At 41.1% G+C, this 25,025-nt stretch overlaps 1 protein-coding gene across 2 annotated transcripts in view; it reads right to left on the minus strand.

Annotated features, from left to right (window-relative positions):
- Window positions 1-25,025, minus strand: part of SRGAP1 (SLIT-ROBO Rho GTPase activating protein 1) — a 262,335-nt gene that overhangs the window by 52,931 nt on the left and 184,379 nt on the right. For both annotated transcript variants that reach the window (XM_081082308.1, XM_081082307.1), the window contains exons 7-8: window positions 13,262-13,483; window positions 11,102-11,203 (exon numbers count right to left, since the gene is read on the minus strand). In XM_081082308.1, the coding sequence (XP_080938434.1) occupies window positions 11,102-11,203; window positions 13,262-13,483 (324 nt within the window). The remainder of the gene's footprint in view (window positions 1-11,101; window positions 11,204-13,261; window positions 13,484-25,025) is intronic.

The following is a 25,025-nucleotide window of genomic DNA, read 5'->3' on the forward strand; positions in this document are numbered from 1 at the left end:
GTATCTTATTGTGGTTTTAACATGCATTTCTCTGGTGCCTGACATTGAGCATATTATATGTTTAAGGCAATTTGGATTTCCTCTCTCGGAAACACTTTGTTCAAATCTCTTGTTCAATTTTCTGCAGGTTATGAGTATTTTTCTTACTTATTTGTAAATAGATATGAGTCTTATTAGTTATATGTGTTGTAAATATCTTTTACTACACTGTGCCTTGGCTTTTCACTCTTTTTATAGTGCCCCAATGAGTGGTTTCTTATTTCAATACTACAGGCCTGATGCATGAAATTTGTGCAAGAGTAGGCCTTCCTTCCCCCGGCTGCCGGCACTGGCTTCCCTCTGGCACCCGGGACCTGGGCTTCCCTCGCAGCCCCAGCTTTTATCTGGAAGGTCGTCCGGAAGGACGTCCGGTCTAATCAACATATTATGCTTTATTATAGATAATCAATTCACCAATCCTTCCCTTTATGATTCATGTGTTTTGTGTCCTTATTTAAGGAATATTTTTCCTATCTCATGGCCATAAAGATACTGTTCTATGTTAGCTTCCAGGAGCTTTTAAACTTACCTTCCACATTTAGGTTGTACTCTACTTTTGCTTATCAATGTTTAACACAAATTAATAGCTTTATCCTTTTTCCCAATGTACAGAGTTTAGAATACCTATCTCCTGAATTATATGCTATTTTTTGTAATGTAGTATAAGAGGATATATGCAAAATTTGTATGTATTTAAATGGAAAATATTAGTTGTCATGTATGGTCAGTGCTCATTTGGCTTCATCCATATATTTTATATTCTTTGAACCCTACTCCCTATATTTTTAAGAAATGCATTCCTTTAGAAATTCATTCCAGCATTCTGGTGGTGAACTGTTGTTGTTGATGTGAAAATATCTTTTATTTCACCTTCATTTATGAAAGGTATTTTTCCTAGTTGGCAGTTATTTATTTTCAATACATCAAACATATCACTGTACTTTCTTGTGGCTTCTGTGTTCCTGATGAATGAGAAGCTTGCTGTCAGTCTATCATTATTTTGAATAAGCTTTGTTTTTCTTTCTCCATCTGCTTTTACTAGTTCCATCATGATGTCTTTATGTAAGGATTTTAAAAAATATATTGTACCTGGAATTTTGGGGGGCTTCCTGAATTGTGTGATGTTTTTCATGATCTCTGATAAAATTTCAGCCTTTATCTTTGCAAATATTTTCTCTGATTTCTTTTTTATCATTTTTCATTCTGAGTGTTTATTTAGTATGCTAAACATCACTGTATTCTCCATACTGCTTATCTTTCTCTTCATATTTTCTACCTTTTGTTTTTCCATGCTGTATTTTATTTTCTACTGATTTGTCTTCCACTTTGATAATTTATTCTTCAGCTGTGTCTAATCTGCTGTTAAAACCATCCTCTGATTTATTAATTTGGGTTACTGTTTTCTCAGTTTTAGAGTTTCTAAGTGTTTTATTTCCAAATGTGTTACTTCACTGTTTATAGGTTATAGTTCCCTGCTGAAATCTAAGCTTAGTTTTCATCTACTTGAACAGAGTAAGCAGCTCTTTTATAGTTTGTTTCTAAAAATCCCAATATTTGGAGTTTCTACAGTTTGTCTACAGTTATGTCTCTATTGTCTAATGTCTGGCAATCATGTTTTCTTATCTCCTCATGTGCCTAGTTATTTTTGCTGGACATTTTTTGTAGGGTTATTTGAAATCTAGGGTGAGATTATCAACCTCCAGAAAGAATGTTTGTTTTATTTTTTCAAACCATTAGGGGCACTAATATTTAAGAAACACTGGATTTTATTTTTGATAAAAATACTTGATGTTCTTCTTTTATGAACATATAGTTAGTTCCCTGTGTCAGGGGCTTCAGGTTTGGCCATGTATCATGTGAGGCAAGTGAGATGTGAAGAAATCAGCTGAGTGACTCAATCCATCGTTATAGGAACTAGACATATAAACACCACTTAAACAAAACAATATTATAAGTAGTTACTTTAAAGGGGTCAATGGGGGGAAAAGTATACATATATAATACTTTCAACAACAAAGATTTTTTTTAAAAAGTTCCTGGAGTTGACATCAGCAAGATGGCAAAATCGGAGGTCCCCTGTTCATATCTTTCCACAACAACAATTTGGCAGCCATCCATGGACAAAAGTGCATTTGTGGGAGCTCTTGCAAAACCTTGGCAGAGCCCAAGACTGAGAAGGGCTGACGTGAGAAAGTAGGCCTGTGCCCAGAGGGTAGGCTTGCCAACAGTAATCCCGGCTACAGACCCAGAAACAGACCTGTACCCCTGTGAACACAGCTAACATTTTATTTGGCCTTGGTCCACCAGCATCATCCACCAAGGAACCCAGGAGGAGTCACACCACCTGTGCCTTAGGTAAGAGGCCTGCTGACCTTGACACAGATCTAGTCCTTTTTAGCTCTGGTCAGGGAGCTGTCCTACTCTGCGCAGGGACTTGCCAGAAGGCATAGTTGTCCATGCTCCTGGAAGCAGACCTGTTGACTCTGGTCCAACAGCAGATCTTGAAGTGGCTCTGTAACTCAGCTCTATGCCCCCACAGCCTCAGACCAGGAGTAGTCCTGCCCACCGAGGGGCCCAATGGGGGACATGGCCATCCATGGTTCCAGAAGAAGGTCCGCCAACCTCATTCTGACTGGAGATCTTTTTTTAAAATATATATTTTATTGATTTTTTACAGAGAGGAAGGGAGAGGGATAGAGAGTTAGAAACATCGATGAGAGAGAAACATCGATCAGCTGCCTCCTGCACACTCCCTACTCGGGATGTGCCCGCAACCAAGGTACATGCCCTTGACCAGAATCGAACCTGGGACCCTTGAGTCTGCAGGCTGACGCTCTATCCACTGAGCCAAACCGGTTGGGGCCTGACTGGAGATCTTGAAGTAGCTCTGTAGCTTGCCTCCAGACAAGCTCAGCTACAGTCCAGAAGCAATTCAGCTTGACAAGGTACCAGGTGGGCGGCACTTCTGGCTATAATCTGCAGGCAGGCCCGCCAACTTAAGTCCAATTGTGGATAATGAAGTGGCTCTGTAACTTGGTTTCAATACCTCTTAGCAATGATCTATGAGGCCTGCCTGGGGACCCAACAAAAGATAAGCCCATTCGTACACCAAGATGCAGGCCCACCACCCTTAGTCCAACTTTGGATCTTGAAGCAGCCCTGTAACCTGGATCCAAACCTTCTCAGCAGTGGTCCAGGAGCAGTCTTGCCCACCCAGGGCCCTGGAGGGAGGCAGACCCATCTATACCCCTGGAGACAGGCCTGCAGACCTTGGTCCTGGCTGTGGACCCAAGTGGACCCATGACAGTTCCAGCTGTGCTCAGCTGTGGTCTGAGGCTAGTTCTGCCCACCAGGGACATGTCCAGTGGCCTGGCAGGTGCCATACCTATTCGAGAATCTGGTAATAGACCTGCTGTCTGCGGACCAACTGTGGACCCTGATGCAGACTCTTGTCCCAGCACCAGACTAATGAAAGTCTTGGAGTATCATCTGCCCAGGGACCAGACAGGCTCCATGCCCACCCGAGCACTTGGTAACAGGCCCACTTACTATAGACCCTACTGTGGACCCAGCAGCTGCCATATAATTCCTTGTTATTGTCAACAACACTGTTTTTCTTCTCATCTCAATTCTTCCTCAGAAGCAAGAGCGTTCCGATTAAATTTGGAATTGTCAGGAAAAATAAAAGATGAGACAGAAAGCAGCAGACACGGTGGCTGGGACTACATATTATCCCACAGGATACTCTTGACGAAGAATAACACTAGCTTCTGACACACAAGCCATGTTAATAAGTCACAAGGGGGAAGATAATGAGGCAAATATGAAACAGATAATATGAGGCTTGTAATGACTCCCCATTAGCAGCAGGAAAAACACAGTTGGGTCTAGTGGAAGGAGAGGCCAAAAAAACGTGGAAAGGAATGACAAAAGAGCCAAAGAATGTACTGCCTGGAGGCGTGCCCAGGTGGCAAGGACTCTGAGATAATAGTCAAAACCAAAGATGGGGGAGAGGTGACTTCTGTGGATTTGCTCTTTTGCCCCCCCCCCCCCCCCCCCCCCCGCCAAGTGCCCAAAACATTACAATCATGGGAGAAAACAGAAAGTTGACTTGCTGGTTTTATTCTCCGAACACACTGTATTAGATTTCTAGGGCTGCCATAAAGTACCACCGGCTGGGCGGTTAACACAACAGAAGTTCATCGCCTCACAATTCTGGAGGCCAGAAGTCTGAGATCAAGGAGACAGCAGGCTTGGCTCCTTCTGAGGGCTGTGAGCGAGAGACCTGTCCCAAGGCGGCCCCCTTGGCTGGAGGATGGCCATCTTCTCTGCCCCTTCACATTGTCTTCTATGCTTCTGTGTCCACATTTCCCCTTTTTATAAGGACACAGTTTTATTGGGTTAGACATCACCCTAACGACCCTGTCTTCAAATAAGGCCATATTATTAATCATGTGTCAACACATGAATTTGGGGGGAACACAATTGAACACATACCACACTATCTTATAGCAGCAATTTTCAATCTTTTTCATCTCATGGCACACATAAGCTAATTACTAAAATTCTGTGGCACACCAAAAAATACATTTTTTGCCGATCTGACAAAAAAAGGTATAATTTTTATTCATTCACACCAGATGGCTATTGTTGTGTTGGCTATTGTCATTTTTTACTTTGACAATCTAAGGGAAAAGAGGTCAGTGACCCTGACTAAATAGGTACTGCATATTTTAAAAATCCTTACGGCACACTGGTTGAAAATTGCTGTGTTATATAGCACTGTGCTTGCACCTTGCACCTGGTGCAGGCCTACTGGTCCTTTACCACTCATCATTCCATCTGTGAAGGTGACCCCAGAACTGCCTTCCCTTCCCCACCTCTCTACTTACTCCTTACCATCATTGATCTTGGATGTATGTCAATTACAGTACTGTATCATTTCAGATGTATTAAAAATCAGCAGAAAGAGACCGTATACACATGTACACACAGAGCAATTGGATAAATGTCAGAGTTAATTAGGGTGCAAAACTTCCTGTCAGCACAGGCCACAGAAGGCAGGGACAGAGTCTAAGCATCTTGCCATGGCTTTCCCTCACTCCTGGTTACCCTAACAGGGGGTACAGATGCTAGTGACACTGTCTATGCTGGTAAAACAGTCCAATTTTTGCTCCCCCCAAGCTTTTGGAGAGGGGTCTACCGCCATTCCAGAGGAATTCACACTAATAATTCATATATTTGCATTTAGGGGAATGTTTACAAAAACTCCTGATTTTTGAACAAAATTCATTATCAGCAATGATACAACTCAATTCAAAGAAGAAACCATCATCGTTGCCAGGGCTCTCTGAACGACATCCTGCCTTCAGCTGTGTCTCAGAAAGCTCGTTCTCCTGCGGTCCACCCGGACTCGGATTTACTGACCCATCTGGGAGGACGTGATACTCGGCGTGGTCTGAAGAGCAAGAGGCCAACAATTACGAGACACGGTTCTCATAAGCACCGACCATGCTGCTTAGAGGACTATGTTTTCCATCTGTCAGGGGAGCAGCGTAAGGTCAGACACAGCCTGCAAACCTTTCTATCTCCACTCACGAGCATGCTGCCTGGAACACAGCAGACGAGCCAAAAAGTTCATTGAACGAGTTGAAATCCTCCTCCTTTCAAATCCGTGGATGCCAGAGCAACGGTCAGCACACCCCATAAGGTGTGGTTTCTTTGCTGACAGCCATCCTGAGCCCTGCCACTTCTTTGGGGTACCCTACCACGTGACTCACATTCAGAGTCTTTCTAGAAACTCTCCTCACTCTGCTTGGTATTCTTCTGGATCAAGGCCCTCCCTTCAGTGAGTTAAAGCTCAGTTGACACTACGCACCCCTATACTTTTTATATACTTCTTCTAAAAATATGTGTTTTCAGTGAAAGACAGTTGATCCTGTTTTCCACTTTGGCCAAGATGATGCTGTCATTTAAGGAATAAGTGGCAGTTGTCTTTTACTGAGGCTTTTACTGTTAACCTCATCAGTAGAAGGTTACAGGCAAGAGCTACTTAAATAAGTAAAAATGAAGTTAAAGCCACAGAAACCATCAGAAACAGCAATTATGACCCAGTGGTTATCAAGCTCCACATCTTATACCAAGTCTTCAAAGGATTTGACAATTGCCTTTAAGGGTTTGGTCACTGATTTACATGGCTTGAGATTCTGCTGCAGTCATTGGCACCATGGGAAAATTTGGAGGGAAATGTGACTTTTCTACATCATAACCAAAATAACGCTTACTTCTCATCAATTACCCAGGCCATAAAATTTGTCTCAAATGTTTGCCTAAAATTGTTTTCATTATGGTTGAAAATATCCTGTGAAAGGAATATATTTTTGGGAATAGTCTGTGAAAAGCTCCCTAGTAAACTGTTGGTGAAAGAGTTTAAGTGATGCTAAGAACATTTACATGGGCTCTCACTTCATTCATTAAACCTTGTTGTGAATTAATTAAGGCTTTTGTCTTTTCCATTCCTTTCAGGGGATAAATCTATAACGTAAGAGAGACTTGTTTATACGTCATAGCACAGAAGTGACATGCTTATAAAACTTGATTTTCTTGACCAAATTTTGGGACAGACGATCTGAAAATGGGACGCGCTACTTAAAACTAAGACTGTGCTAAAAATATGAAAGGCATAATTTCTTTAGCTATGCAATTCATCTTCCTTTTCTTCGGCTGTCTGTAGATAAGGTAGGAAAGAAGAAGTCTAAGAAAAGGGAAATGCAATCTATGGGAACTACTCCAGAGGCTAGCTGTGAAAGAAAAGACAGGAATGACCCCTAACCTGAAATCCTCATGACCAAGGTTAAAAGTAAACTTTAAGATTTTGGAAAATGTTTATAGGGAGAAAGGTAAAATGATCATTTACATTTAGGTTGCTTTTAGTGTTATCTTTTTAAACCAAAGAACTTATATGCATATATGCATAACCCATGGACACAGACAATAGGGTGGTGAAGGCCTGGGGCCGGGGTGGGCGGCTGTAGGGTAGGTGCAGGCTAGAAAGAGTCAGTGGGGGAAAAAAAGGGACACGGGTAATACTGTCAACAATAAAGATTTCAAAAATTAAAATAATAAAAAATAAAGTTTATCTTTTAAAGTAATATTTATTAATGTTTCAGATATAAAGTTATACTTTGAAGTAAGAAAGAGAAAACAAAAAAATTGGGAATAAAGTTGTTTCTGCTCTGTTTCTCTGTGCACAACACATAGTGGGCACTAATATTTGTTGACTGGCTGACTGGACGTGGGGATCACAAGAGTGAGGTACCGGTGCCGCAAGTGTGCAGCAGAATGAAACAGAACGCTCATTTTAAAGGTTCAACCGGCAAACGTAAAGTTGTGAAGTGACAATTAATGGCACAAACTTATGAATCTGCAACAACCACAAACTGAACCAAGTCCTTCTCAAACCTTTTCTTTCAACTTTTACTCTTTACAAGTATACTGAGGTCATTTCACAAATGCTGACTGCTCTCTTTTCTTTAAGGCAGGTGTTGTAAACTCAAATATCTTCAAGGGCCAAGCAAGTAATGAAAATGAGGCAACTGGGCTGAGTGGGGAGTATGGCAAACAAGAAGCATATACATGCTCTGTGTCTAAGGAAGCATCTATTGCTCAGTTCAAGCAGATTACCATCCTGCAGAAATGTAGATCTAGTATAACAAGACTTTCTAATTTTTTAGATGCTAAAAATCAATATTTTAATTCAAAAATTGCAATTTTTAAATGACAGCAACTAAGTAAAAAAAAAAAAAAAATCAAGCACTGCGGAGCAAACAAAATTAATATGGCCAGAGGGCTTTTAGCAGAGAAACCCTTCTAAGAAGGCTCCCTAGAGTTTCAAGTGATGCCCATTATTTGTAGTTGTTTAAGATCTGATGAAAAGGTTCATGTGTTCACTTAGCTTCACTGTCCTTCTTTTATAAAGTTGGATGAAATTCTCTCTCAATTTTGATCTTTTTACAGGCCATCGTAATTATTTTTAGTTAACTGAACTATTTGTAGTAAAATTTGGACTTTATGAGTGTGTATATTTTTTATAGAGGAAGAGAATTATATAGAAGTATACATGCTTCTTTACTTGACTATTTTGATTTGATACCAATGTGTCTGTTTTCTGTCCTATCAGTGGAAGATCAGGGGCAAGTTCTTTATTTATGGTAGAGACAAGTGCTGTACAGGACTCCAAATTAGCAATAATTGCTATGTTGTTCCCTATTATGTCTCTTATTTTTCACATTATATGAATGACTTCTTACAGTCTGGCTCTCATGCTAGACATATGCTAACTGTGACTTATTCATCTCTGTACTCTGCACACCTGGCAAAATATGTGGAATGCAGAAATTGCTCAATAAATATTTATTGTACTGAAATGAACTGACCCACAGTATCACAATTCTAATCACATGACTTCAGCTTCACCAAACTTCTCTGAGTGAGCAAGGTTCTCTTAGGGAAACTTGAAATATGTTGGAACATGTTCCTCCTTCTATACCTATGGAAATCTACTGATTGTCTAAAATCCAATTTATTTCTCAAGAATCCAATTTAGTTTTTACACATTGGGAATCCACTACAGTGAATTGCTCCATACTTAACAAATTGTAAACCACTAGCCATGCTCACAAGAAATATCAGGATAGCCCTGGCGGGTGATGCTCAGTGGTTAGGGTTTTGATCCCTGGCCCCTGTAGCAGTGTGTGCAGGAGACAACCAATCAATATGTCTATCTCATCTCACCTCTCTCTCTCTCTCTCTCTCTCTCTCTCTCTCTCTCTCTCTCTTCCTCCCCCCCTCTCTTTCTAAAAATCAATGGAAAAAAAATATCCTCGGGTGAGGATTAACAAACAAAAATGAAATTCAGGATAATCCAATACATTTGTTTCTACAGTAAATTTATAACAATTAAGCCTCAGAAAGCGCTGCCTGCCTTATCAGTTCATAAGGACACTGGCTTCTCCAAATTATGCCCAAAGGGACATCATTAAACGTTAGGAACTCACAGGCCTGCGGAGGCCAGACAGGTAACATAAATGGTCTAGTCCAGTGTACGAAAATCAGGAGCTGGCAAAGGGAAATTCAAATAACCCAGCTCTTCCTGTCATGAGGCCATGCAGGGCCAGAGCCACCAGTCTTCCCTGTGTGCAACAGGCCAAAACTGCGGCGGCCAAATGAAACAGGTCTGTGGGCTGCCAGTTTTGACCTTGTGCAAAACACACTATTTTCCTAGAACTTAGAGAATGTTTCCAAATAAAACAGCAGGAGGACACGCATGAAAAAAAAAAAAAGTGGAAGTTACATACACACTGTAAATTCAACAGGGTCAGTAGACTGTATTAGTTGAGTCTTTCGTGATGCCTCACGCAAACCCTCAGGCCTAAGCTCTCAGACACCTCAAGGAGACCAACAGCTTCCCTTTGGAAAGGCTTGTTTGTGGTGCGTGCATGACACAGAAACTGAAGTCTTAACCACACTGGCTGCAACTTAAATACACATGTTTGAATAAGGGGTGGCTGGGTTCTTCTAGAAAGAATGGAATCCAGGAAGCTGCAATGGGTTTTTACCAAACTATACTGGTCTTCAAACACGTCATCCTTTTTTTAACTGAAACGAACACATTCACATAGCTCAAAACGTCCCAGTGGGATTGAAATAGAACAGAGTACTAAAGTGAATTTTGATAATTCATTTTATCAAGGTGAATTATTGTGGGGCGTTTTTTTTGTCTGTTCCATATTCTCTACTAATGGGAATTGTCTCTAGGAATAGATATTTCTGATGGGGCTGTTAATCAAAAGGACTTATGAGTAGGCCGACCAATGAGAGAATCCCATTTGCTGGATGGAAGTATTCACGGTAAGTCAGGCCAATGAAGGATCTATTTCAGAGATTAAAATGCTGGAATGGGTGAGATGGCAAGCAGTAGGGATCATGTAGTCCTGGCTCTCCCAATACGGGGTAAGGAGGGGTGGTGGGTGGGGAGGAAACTCCTACCAACACACATGAAGATATCACTTCAAAACGACGGAAAGAGATTCCTGATAATATCATCTGAGCATAGATTTTGACTGCAGTTACTGAAAACTTGATCAAGTAAACTTCCAATGAGTAAGTTTGGTTTAGTCCCTATAAATTACAGCTGAGAGCCAAGACTTATACAAGAAACATTTGGGGTTCATATTTTTATTTAAGGAGAACGTGGATCCAATTAAATTAATTTCAGAATGAGACAGCTGAATTGTACAACTGCTTTCTGGCTCAAGATGTATTTGTAATTCACATTTATGTTCCAACCATTTGAATCCACTGATGTCAGCAAATAAACAGTTTTCTACTCTCATTCAAATATTACTTTAAAATATGATTTTTGGACCTAACCGGTTTGGCTCAGTGGATAGAGCGTCGGCCTGCGGACTCAAGGGTCCCAGGTTCGATTCCAGTCAGAGGCATGTGCCTTGGTTGCGGGCACATCCCCAGTGGGGAGTGTGCAGGAGGCAGCTGGTCGATGTTTCTCTCTCATCGATGTTTCTAACTCTCTATCCCTCCCTTCCTTTCTGTAGAAAAATCAATAAAATATATTTTAAAAAATACGATTTTTGAACGAATTATAGCAATAATGCCATGTTCAGTCCCAAAAATCTACAGCACACAAAAAATCATAAAAATATTTAATTTCAAAAGTTATGATGAAATGAACACATCAGTCAAAAGTTTCATGCCACACTGTATATTCTTGAACACATGTTGAATTTGATAACCTATCAAATGAGTTTGAGTGTGAATTACAGACTCCATGTGTATGCAGTGAATCCCTAGTAAAGTATTGATCTCTGGTAGAATACAGAATCTGCATTTATCCTCTACAAAGAGCATTTTAGGAACCCCAACTTAGCTGACAATACATGATGAAGAGATTGCATTTAGAATGTTCAATATGCCGAGGCCACGTGAAATGGCTTTCAGCTGACATTAGAATTCAGATTACCCGTGGGGCAGAAAGCATGCTCACCTCCTCATTCTCGATTTTGAGAGTGGCCAGTCGGGATTGCAGCTGCTGGTACCTGAGCATGAGCTCCGCCTGGACCGGCTGCTGAGCGCTGACCTGACACACCTGGTGGGGAATCAGAAGCCACAGTTACAACAGAGCACCAGCCAGCCAGCCTGCAGAGGCATGGTTCTCCTACTTAAATGCTGCATGAATCACGCTGATCCCCAGATTCCAGTTACATATTTACTTTTAACAGCCTCCTCAAAACCTCAGTTTTAAATATGAACCAGTTACGTAAGTGGAAAGAGCAGAATGCAGCTGCTTGGCCTGGATATGACTGGAAAGAGAGCAGCTGGAGGAAGCATCGCTCTAAGAACGGGGCAGTTGCTGGAGACAGAGCTCTGCGGCTGATGTCTCACTCGCGGGATTCTTAATGACTCGGGAGGAGGGCAGAAGGCAGAGTGGGAAGGATGATCCAAATGGGCCATACGGGCAACACCGGGGCGGGAGCAGAGCCTACTGGGTCTAGTCAGCTGGGTGACTGTGGTAAGTTACTCAATCTCAGTTTTCTTCTCTGTAAAATGGGGATAATAAGAGTGCCTATGCCACAGGGTTGTTGTAGGGATGAAATGAGATAATGTACATAAGTCACTTAGAACACTGCCTGGAACAGCAAAACCTCAAAATATGTGAATAGCTATTATTAGTATCTTTCAATCATGGCTTGTCTTGCCAGCACCAGCCAAACCATGTGATTCACCACGAATCTGAAGAGGCCACTTATCTTGGGCTTTGTCAGAAAGATATTTTGGCCATGATCTCAATCATGAATAAGGTCAAAATTAGGATATTTTAATTATATTAAAACTGCCAGAAACAATTTCTCCTCCTCTTTCTTGTTTTAGAAATACTCTCGGCAAAAAAATAAAAAGAAAAAAGAAGAAAAAGAAAGAAAGACTCTTGGCAGATGAGGACTTCCTTTCATGGAGTCTCTAAAACATCATAGAAATCACTGGTTGCTGGCAGCACTGGCCATTAAAAAAAAGGCAACAGACTCACTATTAAAGTAATAATAGTTTTAAAAAGGTAAAAACTATTAACCCAATTGAAGTCACTTGTCCATGATATTTAATCATTCTATGGGGTGGGGTAAAAGTGGGCTTACAGTTGTTCATATGAAAAATAATACAATAATTAATTAATGAGTAATAATACAAGAGTAAACTATTTCGTATACTCACAACTGTAAACTTACTTTTGCCCCACCCTGTATGTTTATCACATCCATAATGAAAAATTAAAACAGCATCCACTTGGAGAAAAAACTCTGGATAGCATAAGCCACTCGCCTGTCAAATTCACGTGCTATTGGTTTTAAAAATACTTACCATTTCTAATAAAGTAATTCACTATATCAAATCAGGCAAAAATAAAATTAGAGAGAAATATAGCAGGCACACACACAAACATATATCTTATGAGTCTTAACATTAGGTGCTTCAGAAAAAATTATGGCATTAAAGAAATCTGCCATGGGTATTATAATTACACCGACTTTTTAAAACATACTGTCATCACAATAAACTAAAGTTGAGTTTTTAATCTGTAAGTATTGTTTTGCACAGCTGGGACATCAAGGGCTACATAGCACGCTCCATTAATTGGTTCTTCTTGTTTTCCCGTCCACAGACAGTAAAATATACCACTGTAACTCGTAAAAGGTTTAAATGGATTTTTCCCCTTGGGAAAATAGGATTGTTTTGCATTTTTTTCACTCTGTCTCATTTTCACCCTTTATAATTATTTTTTCTTTATGGGAGGGTCTTTAAATCAGGATTATAAGAAGTCTTCAGATAGATTCTATTGGGCCAGCAAAATGTTTGGATTTGAATTTAAATTTGAATGTCTCGAAGTGGAGGAAGCACTCTCTAACTATCCTGGGACAGTTTAGTGCTTACACCCAACTGAGCTTGCACCTACATTTGTTTGGCCCCTTTAGGCCTTGTTTAATTCTTGCTTTAAAAGATGGTAGTAATGGCTGATCTGAGATAATACTATGTTAAGATCCCATGCAAAGGCAGGAGGGCGAAAACAACTGGGAATTCTTACAACTGTTGGGCTACAGCAGGTGGAGCAATGTGAGTGAAGAGACAATTCGTCGGTTTTAAAATAATGACTGACCTCATCACCCATGTGAGACTGAAACTCAAACTTCATTGGTGGACAGAAGGCAGCAGGGTACATCTCCATGAATCTCTGCTTGTCATTCCTGGGCTCCAAACTGTCAACGGCGTTCTCAATAATGTCTAAGCCTTCGTGTCTGGAGGTTTCAAGGTTGTACTCCGCGGAGAGATATGTTCTGAGGGCTCTGTTCAGACTTGCGTGGTAGCCAAGATCGCAGCACTTAAAAATGAAAAGAGCACCGTGTGAAGGGACGGAGAAGTGCCTCGGTAGTTACGAAAGAGTCACAGTGATGTACAGTACAGCATAGGAAATACAGACAATAACACTGTAATAACTATGTCTGGTGCCAGGTGGGTACTGGAAACACCAGGGGGAACGCTTTGTAAAGTATATGACTGGCTAACCACTATGCTGTACACCTGAAACGAATACAAAATAATACCGAATTTAAACTATAATTAGAAAAAAATTTTTAAAAACACCGTATACAATAATTAATTCAAAAAGGATCAAAGACCTAAATGTTACAGCTACAACTATCAAATTCCCAGAAAAAAACATAGGAGTAAACCTGCATGACCTTCCTTGCGTTAGGCATTGGATTCTTGGCTCTGGCATCAAAAGCACAAGCAACAAAAGGAAAGAACAAATACATTGGCTTTAATCAAATTTGAAGACTTTGTACTTCACAGGGCATGATCAAGTAAAAAGATAATCCACAGGGTGGGGAAATAATTTTTCTTGCAAATCATATATCTGACAAGGGATTTGTATCTAGAATATATAAAGAACTCTTACAGCTCAATAATAAAAAGACAAATAGCCCAATTTAAAAAGTGGGCAATAGAGCTGAATAGATACCTTTCAAAAAAAGATCTACATATGGTCACAAGCATATGAAAAAATGCTCAACATCATTAGTCATTCGGGAAATGCAAAACAAAACAATAGAGAGATACCACCTCACACTCAGGATGGCTACAATGAAAAAGACAAATAACAACAAGTATCGGGCAGGATGTGGAGAAGCTGGAATCCTTATACACTGTGATGGAAATGTAAAATGCTGCAGCCACTTTGCAAGAGTCTCGTAGTTCATCAAAAGATTAAAGAGTTAACATACGACTTGGCAATTCCATTTCTGGGTATGTATACAAAAACAAATTTTCACACAAAAACTGTATTTTAATGTTTATGACAGCATTATTAATCACAGCTGAAGAGTAGAAACAACCTAAGAGTCCATCAATTAATGAACAAAATGAAGTATTGTTCAGCCACAGGAAGAAATGAAGTACTGACATATGCCACCATATGCAAAGTGAAAGAAGCCAGAAACAAAAGACCACACATTATGACTCCATTTATATGAAATGTCCACAATAGTCAATCTATAGAGACAGAGGTAGATTAATAGTTGCCTGAGGCTAGGAGATGGAGGAATTGGGGAGTAATGGCTAAGGAGTGTAAAACTGCTTTTTGGAGCGATGAAAATATTCTAAAATTGGCTGTGGTGATCGACACACAACTTTGTGAATATACTAAAAGTCAACTGTACATTTTTAATGAGTAAACTGCATGTCATGTGGATAATATCTCAATAAAGGTGTTGAAAAAATTAAAGCAAAACTAACATTGCAAGGAAATAATGAAAAAAATAGCACTCAGGTTTGTCCATACATACTGAGATTAATACAGTGAGTTATGGAAATCCTTCTAGGATGCAAACCTGCTAACTGTAATATTTTGAATTTGTATAATTTATTGAAGAATCAGTAATAATCTGTACTCTTTCAGAAAGGAGAACAGGTTTTAATCTGCACAGAGTCTGGGAATGCCTTATTTCTTATCCCTAGAATAAAATTCTTTTTTTAAAAAAAACTCTCACTCGAGGATATTGTTCCATTGATTTTAGAGAGTGGAAGAGAGAGGGAAAGACAGAAATACCGATGTGAGATTTTTGGTGGCCTCCTGCATGCACCCTGACCAGGGCCGAGGCCAAGGAGAAGCCTGCAACCAAGGTACATGCCCTTGACTGGAATCAAACCTGGGACCCTTCAGTCCACAGGCCAATGCTCTATCCACTGAGCCAAACCAGCTAGGGCCCTAGAATAAAATTCTTAATTATAACAAATGGTTGCCAAAGTCCTTTTATTGGAGTTAGAATTTTGTTTTGTATTCCTAGGGATAAAAGGGCTTTACAATTCTTGAATCTTCACTACCATTAAATTGTATTTACATTTATTTTTCATGTTGCATTTCAAGAGAATGTAATTTTAAAAATATATATAGCGCTGTACAAGATCAGTTATAAATTACTGACAGAATTTACAGCCTATATAATAAAGAGATAATATGCAAATTGACCATCATGCCCTCACACAAGATGGCCGCCCCCATGTGGGCACAAGATGGCCAGCAGGGGAGGGCAGTTGTGGGGGGGACCAGGCATGCAGGGGAGGGTAGTTGGGGGTGACCAGGCCTGCAGGGGAGGAGAGTTAGGGGCAATCAGGCCTGCAGAGGAGGGCAGGTGGGAGCAATTGGGCCGGCAGGGTAGCACTTAGGTGTCAATCAGGCTGGCAGGGCAGTGGTTAGGGGGTGATCAGGCTGGCAGGCAGAAGCGGTTAGGGGCAATCAGGCGGGTAGGCAGGCGAGTGGTTGGGAGACAGCAGCCCCGGGTTGTGAGAGGGATGTCTGACTGCCGGTTTAGGCTTGATCCCTGTGGGCTCAGGCCTAAACTGGCAGTCAGAAAACCCTCGAGGGGTCCAGACTGGAAAGGGTGCCGGCTGGGCTGAGGGACAACCCCTCCCCCCACCCAGTGCATGAATTTCATGCACCAGGCCTCTAGTTTTTACATAAAAGTAATATAAATATTTAAAAGAGAAAACAAGTGGTTTTAGGGATAAAATACCAGATCATCCTTATATTGTTCTAATAAAGTTCAATAAATTCAATTTGATTGAATTCAACTCACTAATTGGCCATTTACTGGGTGCCTGGGAATTCAATAGGCTCCAGAAATATGAAGACTGGAAAACAGTAAAATAAAATCTCCCTTCTCAAGGAATTCAAATATAAGCTGCTCATTAATTTGCTACTAAGGGTAGTAGAGAGACACAAAGGAAACAACCTCTGATCTGCCTTCATGAAGGTACACATCTGATCAGTGACCTGTCCTTAGGAATACCAGTGTATTTCATTCCACCCTCCCCATCCAACTTCAGAATGATTAAATTTGGAATTTTTACATAAATATATTCTAAAATCTTGTTACTCAAAGTTGGTCTGTGGACCAGCAGCATCAGCATCTCTTGTTAGAAAATGCAGACTCTTGAGCCTCACCCCTGACCTACTGAATTGGAATCTGAAGTTAAAAAAACAACCCGCAGGTGACTCATATGCACAGGGAAGTCTGAGGAGCACTGCCCTGAAACAAGCGAGAGGGTTCTGCAGCACTGTGTTTCGGGGTGCTGTTTCTCCGAGCAGGCAAGAGAACCGACTTGATTAAAGATTACTTGATTTAAAAGAGCAGAACGTAGCTGCCACATCACAATAAGTACAAGCAAAATGCAGTTGCGCAACGCAGCAATCAGTCTCATCATTAATACATTTCCAGTGGCATCAGCTGCACTCAAATACAGAGGATATTTTCAGTTAATTAAAAAATTCTAAATTCTAGCCTGAGATGAGCAAAGACTGCTTTTATTCCTCTTGCTCCTCAAAATCCATAAAGGTTCTTTGTAGCAGTTTTACACACATCAGAGAGACTGAAAATTCTGTATTTCAATAAAACCTCATCTTCTGAAAGCACGAATCTGTAAGGAAATGGCCTCATTTCTTTGAGATGTACCGTGCTTCCAAACACCCCACTGTTCTGCAAGAAAAAAATTCCACTTGATTATAATGAAGCATAGCACACAAGTGGCTTTATTTTATGAGTACTGATCCCAATAGGCCTTAAGAGAAAACTGGTATTGAGAAGAAACAAGCCAGAGAAAAGCCCCTCCACCTCTCCCTACTAAAGCCAAGTCTCCTTTCCATTGAAAAGAGAGGAAGAGAGAAAGAACAAACGAGAGGAAAAAAAAAAGAAAAAATCCAACCCCAACTACCCAAAGCTCTGAAAAATACATGGTAAGCTTTCATTATTCCCAGAAGGAACAGTTCATCCCTCAAATTTCCAAGCGTGGCTTTTTTGGGAGTAAACGTCAAGATGACAAAAGCCCCAGTGTTTCCACATCCAGGTCAGCGGGCAGATCTGCTAGGTCTGGACCCAGTCACGGCCCCCGACTTCACTGTGTCTCCTAACAGGTCGGGGAGAAGCATGCATGTGGCTTAGTAACTGGTCCAGGGGCCTCGCCAGGTGTCCTCCGGACTTTGACGGCGACCCTCAGGAGGTTTCTGTGATGAGCGTTGATGGAAAGTTTTCTTCCCTGATCTCTACAGTGCTATCAGCCTGTCAGGTCACTTAATTGGCATGATTTTGTTATGCCCCATATACGGAGTTTTCACTGATCTAGATTTTGCAAGCATCCTGAACAGCAAAAGAAATAAGAAACAGGAATAAAACTCTTATTCAGGGTCGCCTGAGATAGCAGAGTCTGTATACAGAGTCATCTTTTTTCTAAACTGGAAGCTAAAGCGACACTGGATATGTTAAGATTGAAGATACTTGGTTAAAAAGACCTCAAGTAATTCTATGGAGCTTATGAATTATTAATGATGATATGAAAAGCCGGCTTCTGCACAGAGTTGAGTTATAACCCAAGTACATTCAATGATGAAAATACAAAAGAAACCAATAAAATAGTTCATGAAAACAAAAGCATTGTGTGTGTTTGGTTGTGTTTTTTCAAAAAAAAACACACAACAACTATGAGTGGATACATAAAATTATAGATTAAAACTGGGGAAAGATTGTTGGATGCAGATGGCTGTATTTTTTATTTAAATATCCTGAGAGCTATCAAGAAAGATTCCACTAGAGCAGCCGTGGGCAAACTACGGCCCACGGGCCGGATCTGGCCCGTTTGAAATAAATAAAACTGAAAAAAAAAAAAAAAAAAAGACCGTACCCTTTTATGTAATGATGTTTAGTTTGAATTTACATTAGTTCGCACAAACACTCCATCCATGCTTGTGTTCCGGCCCTCCGGTCCAGTTTAAGAACCCATTGTGGCCCTCGAGTCAAAAAGTTTGCCCACCCCTGCCCTAGATATTAGTCTAAATCACTAAAATAGGCTAATTTCCTTAGGCCAGTGGTTCTCAACCTTGGCTGCACATTAGAATCACCTGGGAATCTTTTTAAAATCCTGATTTCTGGGCCTCATCATTAGTTACAAAGAAACAGAATTTCTGGAGGATGAGGCCCAGAAATCAGGATTTTAAAAAGATTCCCAGGTGATTCTAATGTGCAGCCAAGGTTGAGAACCACTGCCTTAGGCGAAAATGTTGCAATTAGTATCAAAAAGGAAGACGAAATCCAGGTGTTGAAGACTGTGATCAATACTTCGTGTTGTTCCAAAGGCTGAGAGGTCAGCTGAAGTCCACTTTGTGGGTATGCTGTCAGGTGAAACTGGACCACAGCTGTTCCGGGAGCTAACTTTTTTTCTTTTCCCCCACATGACATGCGAAGCCTCAGTGGAGTAAAGGCTTGGTCCTAGGGGGAAGTTACCTGAATGGAACTCCATGGAAATCAAGTCCTGCACACATGTTCCCAGGACAGTAAGAGTCAAGATCCTTTGCAGGGCAGCCCTGGAAGTGCCCAGAGGACAGCTGCAAACTCCTGCGTAACTCCAGGACTTAGCAGTGGCCATGAGAATGGACAGGGAAGGAACTCTTGTGCCGTATTCTTCCTTAAGTTTATCACTCCTGCCTCCGTCTGAGAGGCTTCCATGACCTTTTGTCCTGGGCCCTCATCTCTGGCTTTCAGTAAGCTTGACTGCGACCATTCCACAGCCATGGGTATTGGATAAAGAATCGGTCTACCCCTGATTTTGAATCTTTCTGAAAAACAGTGCAACCCAAGCACACTGAATTGCAAAAATAGCTTTTACATGACCATGGGTAGCTTAGAAAGGACCACCTTTCTAGCTATTCAGTACCTCACCCTAGGAACCACAAACACATCTTTATCAGAGACAGGCATCTGGGAGGACTGAACTGGATGCAGGCAACTTTTAAAAATATATATATTTTTTATTGATTTCAGAAAGGAAGGGAGAGGGAGAGAGAAACTTTAATGACGAGAATCATTGACTGGCTGCCTCCTGCTTGCCCCATATTGGGGATCGAGCCCGCAACCCAGGTAAGTGTCCTGACCAGGAATTGAACCATGACCTCCTGGTTCATAGGTTGACACTCAACCACTGAGCCACGCCAGCTGGGCTACAGGCAACTTTTATACACCTGCTTTCATGGCTGAGTTCCTGATGGCCCATAAAGAGCTGACAACTGAATTCCTGTTGCTGTTAGCAAAACATGTCTTGAGTTTCTCCTGAACAACATAAATGTCAAAACAGTACATATATCTATGTGATAGGAATGAATACCAAGTAGGAAACAGGAGAAGAAGTGAGGCTGAATAACATTTGTTACTGAATACAGCTCCCACCCACCCACATGGGCTCCCGTGGGCTCCCATGGACTCTTTTTCCCCCAGGCCAAATCTCTGTAACCACCCTGAATCAAATCACAAGAGGAGAGATAACAAATAAAGCAAGCCCAAGTAAATACAGGTCAGGTGGTAAATGCTATGGAGAAAAGTCAGGGAACAGGGAGTGCTGGGGGAGGGTGCTACTCTTGTATATAGGGCAGCTGGCAGGTGCAACATGAATGAAAAGGAAATAGCTCTTGCAAAGCTCTGGAAAAAAGACTGTCCTAGCCTTAGCAGGTTTGGCTCAGTGGATAGAGCGTCAACCTGCAGACTGAAGGGTCCCAGGTTCAATTCCTGGTCAGGGCACATGCCCAGGTTGCTGGCTTGATCCCCAGTTGGGGGCGTGCAGGAGGCAGCCGATCAATGATTCTCTCTCATCATTGCTGTTTCTATCTCTCTCCCTCTCCCTCCCTCTCTGAAATAAATCAATCAATATATATATATCTATATCTATCTATCTATCATCTATCTATCTATCTATCTATCTATCTATCTATCTATATATTTTTTTTTTTTAAAAAAGACTGTCCTAGACAAAGGTACAAAGTCCTTATCAAGAAAAAAGCTTAGTGAGTCTGGGGAACAGAAAGACCAATGTACCTGCAGCCTGGTATTTGGGGTGAGTTGCAGGACAGGACACTGAGTGGCAGGTGAGTGCCAATTCACACAGGGTCTTGGTGAATAGTTTGGATTTTATTCTAAGGGCAATGGCAGGCCTCTGGAAAGTTTTAAATAGGGATTGACAGGCCTGATTGATCTATTTCAACACTGGCTGCTTGGGAAGAGAATGGATTATTGATTGGAAGGTCTTAGTGGAAACTGCGTCCTAAGTGCAGGTGAGAAATGAAGAGGTTTTGTCTAGGAGAATCAGACAAAACCGAATGGTAATACTGGGGACTACAGTACTACAATCTGGCAGGCGTTCATGGATAAATCTCCATACCATTATGTATGGAGGAAAGTCAAACTAATTAAGAAAATCTAAATCCTGAATAAGGTGGTGAGAAACAGCAAGGTTTGGGATATTTAGGAGGTAGCTAGGACAGGATTTGCTAGTGCACTTATTTGTGGGGAATGAGAGAATTGGATTTTTGGCTTGTTCAATGGGTAGAAAGTGGTGCCATTTTCTGAGGTGTCAAAAAATAAATAAGAAAAAGTTGTGTGTGTGTGGAGAATGATGATGACAATGATAGGGGCAAATAAATATAAAAAGTTGTCTTGAGAGTTTGACATGTTCAAGATGCCATTCGACATCTGGTTAGAGATGTCCAGAAGGCAGATGGATACACGAATCTGAAGCCCAGGAAGATAGATGATCAAGGCTGGTGATGAAAATCTAGGAACTGTCAGATGGTACTTAAGAGAAAGAAAGGCAAAGAGGACGCCTTAGGCGACTTTCCGCATTCAGAGGTCCAGCCACAAAGGGAAAGCAAGCAGCATAGGCTGAGGAGGAGCAGCTGTGCTGCTGGCGGAAACCAGTGGGTACAGTTTTCATTGGAAGAAACTCTAAAAGCCATCTCCTTCCATCACCCAATCAGGTCAGTTTTTAAACACCCTTTCTATCACAAAGGGATAAAATCATGCATAATCAGCTTATATGACAGCTATACTATCCTAACCCATTTAACATCATTATAATCTTCCTAAAAGAGTTCAGGCCTAATGGGGACTACAGTATTACAATTTGGCAGGCGTTCATGGATAAATCCTCATACCATTACATATGGGGGAAAGTCAAACTGATTAAGAAAATCTAAATTCTGAATAAGTTTGTTTTTTGATTAAACACATGTCTCTAGAGACAAAAGGATAAGGCTTTATAAAAGCTTTAGGACAGCTGATTATTTAGAAATGATAAGACAAACATGGCATGTGGTATATGATGTAATCTAATTTCAATTTCATTTTGAGTAAATGGCTAACAAAACACATGACAGATATCTCTACCAAGAAAATTAACTGCAGTAAGGGATTATTCTATGGCAATATCCCACTTGTAGAGGGAGTGATTGGAGACGATGATACTGTCTTATAAGAATGACAAATACTTCATTATTTCTGGACAGGTGCTCTGGGACAGAGCAGAGATAGAATTTTACTGCTGAGGACTTTGTTTCTCTGAATGCCTTTTGAGGGTGGGTAGGTGTGGAACTAGACTGAAAGAAGTTATATATTACCAGTTCTGCAATCCTAAAAACAGTTGTTTTAAGAATTCCACATATACAGTGTGGTGAATTTGATTACAGATCATAGATTCCAAACATTAAGACTTGTATTCTTTCCTCTTTTCTCTTTGCAAATCATAATTACTTGAAAATCTCAGCAATCAATTATAAATATTTGATGCCTGTATGATTTCTCTTCTGGTTGTAATAAATCTTAATTCTTACAGAATAAGTAGCTAGTCTCTTTTGCACTTAATATTGGGGCTATTAATGATCACAGATGTGAAATTTATTAATTACAAAACTACAATATATTTTCCTCAAACGAATTAAATTTCCTTTGGTGAATATATTCAATATATCTCTTGAAACTCATACTTATTTTTTTAGAATGACAAAACAAAAATCCTCAAGGGGAAATTAACTCGGTTCCACTTCACACCTGATTCCAAACTAAGAGATAGTTACTCTACAAACTAAATTTACTTAGGACCTTCTTCTGAGACAGAGGAGAAGGCATCTTAATAGTTTTCTGCTTAAGTGACACTCTGGACTAACTAATATTCAGTTCATTCTGTAAAGCAGAGGTCAGCAAGCCTGTGAGTCAAATCCAGCCCATGGCCTGACATGGTAAATAAAGTCTGATGGCAACACAACCACAGCCATTTGCTTTCTTATTATCTATGGCTGTTTCTGCACTAGAGTTAAGTAGGGACAGAGACCATATGGCTTACAAAGCCTAAAAGATTTAGTATCTGGCCCTTTATAGAGGAACTTTGTGAGCCCCTGCTCTGAAGTACACTGACCAATGCCCACATGCTGTGAACACACACAGCTAATAGGCCCTCTCTAATACTCCGATACATTTCTGCCCCAACATTTCTGCTCTGTATGCTTCCAAAAGTCAACTGTACAACATTTGTGCCACTCAAAATTTAACTATAATGTAGTTAATATGTTAAATAAACTGATAAAAAGTGAGAAAAAAGTTGTTGGAAAGACAAGAGTAAACAAAATTGCTTAGATTAGGCAAAGGTATGCCAATTATGCAAGATTATGAAAAACATTGTAAATACCTGGAGTATTTTTTTCTTGTACATTAAAGAACTCAAAATTTGAACTCATAGATAATACACAATGAATGTAGTTTGTGCAAATGAAGAACACTCAGAACTCACATAATATTAGAAGACTGGTAGGTTCAAGTACATTGGTGTACTTTAGATTAAAATATTTACGGCATGCTTTTATCATTTTTAAAAAATATCTCAGCCTTTTCTTTTTTAAATACATGGTGAGATAAAAGTAGATTTACAGTTGTCAGTAAGTGAAACACAGTTTATTCTTGTATTATTTATTAATTATTGTATTATTTTCCATACAAACAACTGTAAACTTACTTTTGCCCCATTCTATATAGTGGTAAAATAAACCATACTTACAGACAAGTACAAAACATATATGTTCCCAATAACAACCCCTTCTTTTCCCTAGATATAACTCTGTCTGGAGTATCCTGAACTATCTAAACTTTGCTTGGTATACTATCCTAATATATAAAAACCCAGGGTTTGTAACAACCAAAGGCTTGACTGACTGGAAGTCAGTCCTGCAGTCAGTGCTAGGCTACCATGGCAACCCAGCACTGACTGCCGAGGGGTCTGCGGATCAGGCCCAGAGAGAGGCCCGAAGAGAGAGGCAGGTCTGATCCGCAGCCTCCATGGCAGCTGCTGATCAGCTATTGCCTCTCTCTCTCCAGGCTTCGCCAACAGCTGCGCCTGTTTCTCTCCAGGCCTCTGTGGGGGGTGCTGATCAGTCTCCTCTCTGATCAGTCCCAGAGATAGGCCCGGAGACAATGACTGGCATAGAAACCGACCAATCAGAACCAAATCTGGGTGAAGTGCGAGGAGCCAATGGCTGCCTCGGAGGCAGAGCTTATGACACTGACTGGCATAGAAACTGACCAATCAGAACCTAATCTGGGTGAACTGAGAAGGCAGAACCTAACGTGGGGGTTGAGGAGGGGTTTTAAGGGCAACAGCTGTTTGGTGTAAGGTGAAAGAAAGCGGTTCAATTTTTTAATGACCGGTTTGGCAGTATAGTGCATATGGCTGGTTATCAGTCCAGATATAGGGACTATGTATTTTTGTCTGCCAAGAGCATCTCCTCCTGCTGAAAAAGGCTCCCCCCGCCCATTTAAGCAATCCTATCCTATATAATCTATCTATATATTACTATTAAAAGGATAATATGCTAATTAGACCGGGTCAACCGGCCATCTTCTGGACGTCCGACTTCCTTCCGGACAAAGCCATAGTGGTGGGGGCCGAGGCAGAGGCAGTTAGGGGTGATCAGGCCAGCAGGGGAGGGCAGTTGGGGGCGAGATCAGGCCGGCATGGGAGGGCAGTTAAGGGTGATCAAGCAGGCAGAGGCAGTTGAGGATGAGATCAGGCCGGCAGAAGAGAGCAGTTGGGGGAGAGATCAGGCCAGCAGGGGAGGGCAGTTAGAGGCAATCAGGCAGGCAGGAAGAGACAGTTAGGGGCGATCAGGCAGGCAGGCAGAAAAGTTAGGGGCAATCAGGCAGGCAGACAAAGGCAGTTAGGGGTGATAAGGCAGGCAGACAGAGGCAGTTAGGGGCGATCAGGCAGGCAGGCAGGTGAGTGATTAGGAGCCAGTGGTCCCAGATTGCAAGAGGAATGTCCGACTGTCAGGGAAACCGGCAGTCGGACATTTCCCAAGGGGTCCCCAATTGGAGGGGGTGAAGGCTGGGCTGAGGGAACCCCCCCCCCCTCCCGTGCAAAAATTCGTACACTGGGCCACTAGTACTCAAATATTTCCACACAAATGAAAGAGTAAATACTTGTTTAACAACTGAGGCTTCATTTTCTTCAGTGCATTACCCTCAATATCAATGAACTTTACAGGTCTGATAACTAATACTTTT

The sequence above is a fragment of the Myotis nattereri genome (genome assembly GCF_964212035.1).
Source record: "Myotis nattereri genome assembly, chromosome: 2".
NCBI lineage: Eukaryota > Metazoa > Chordata > Mammalia > Chiroptera > Vespertilionidae > Myotis > Myotis nattereri.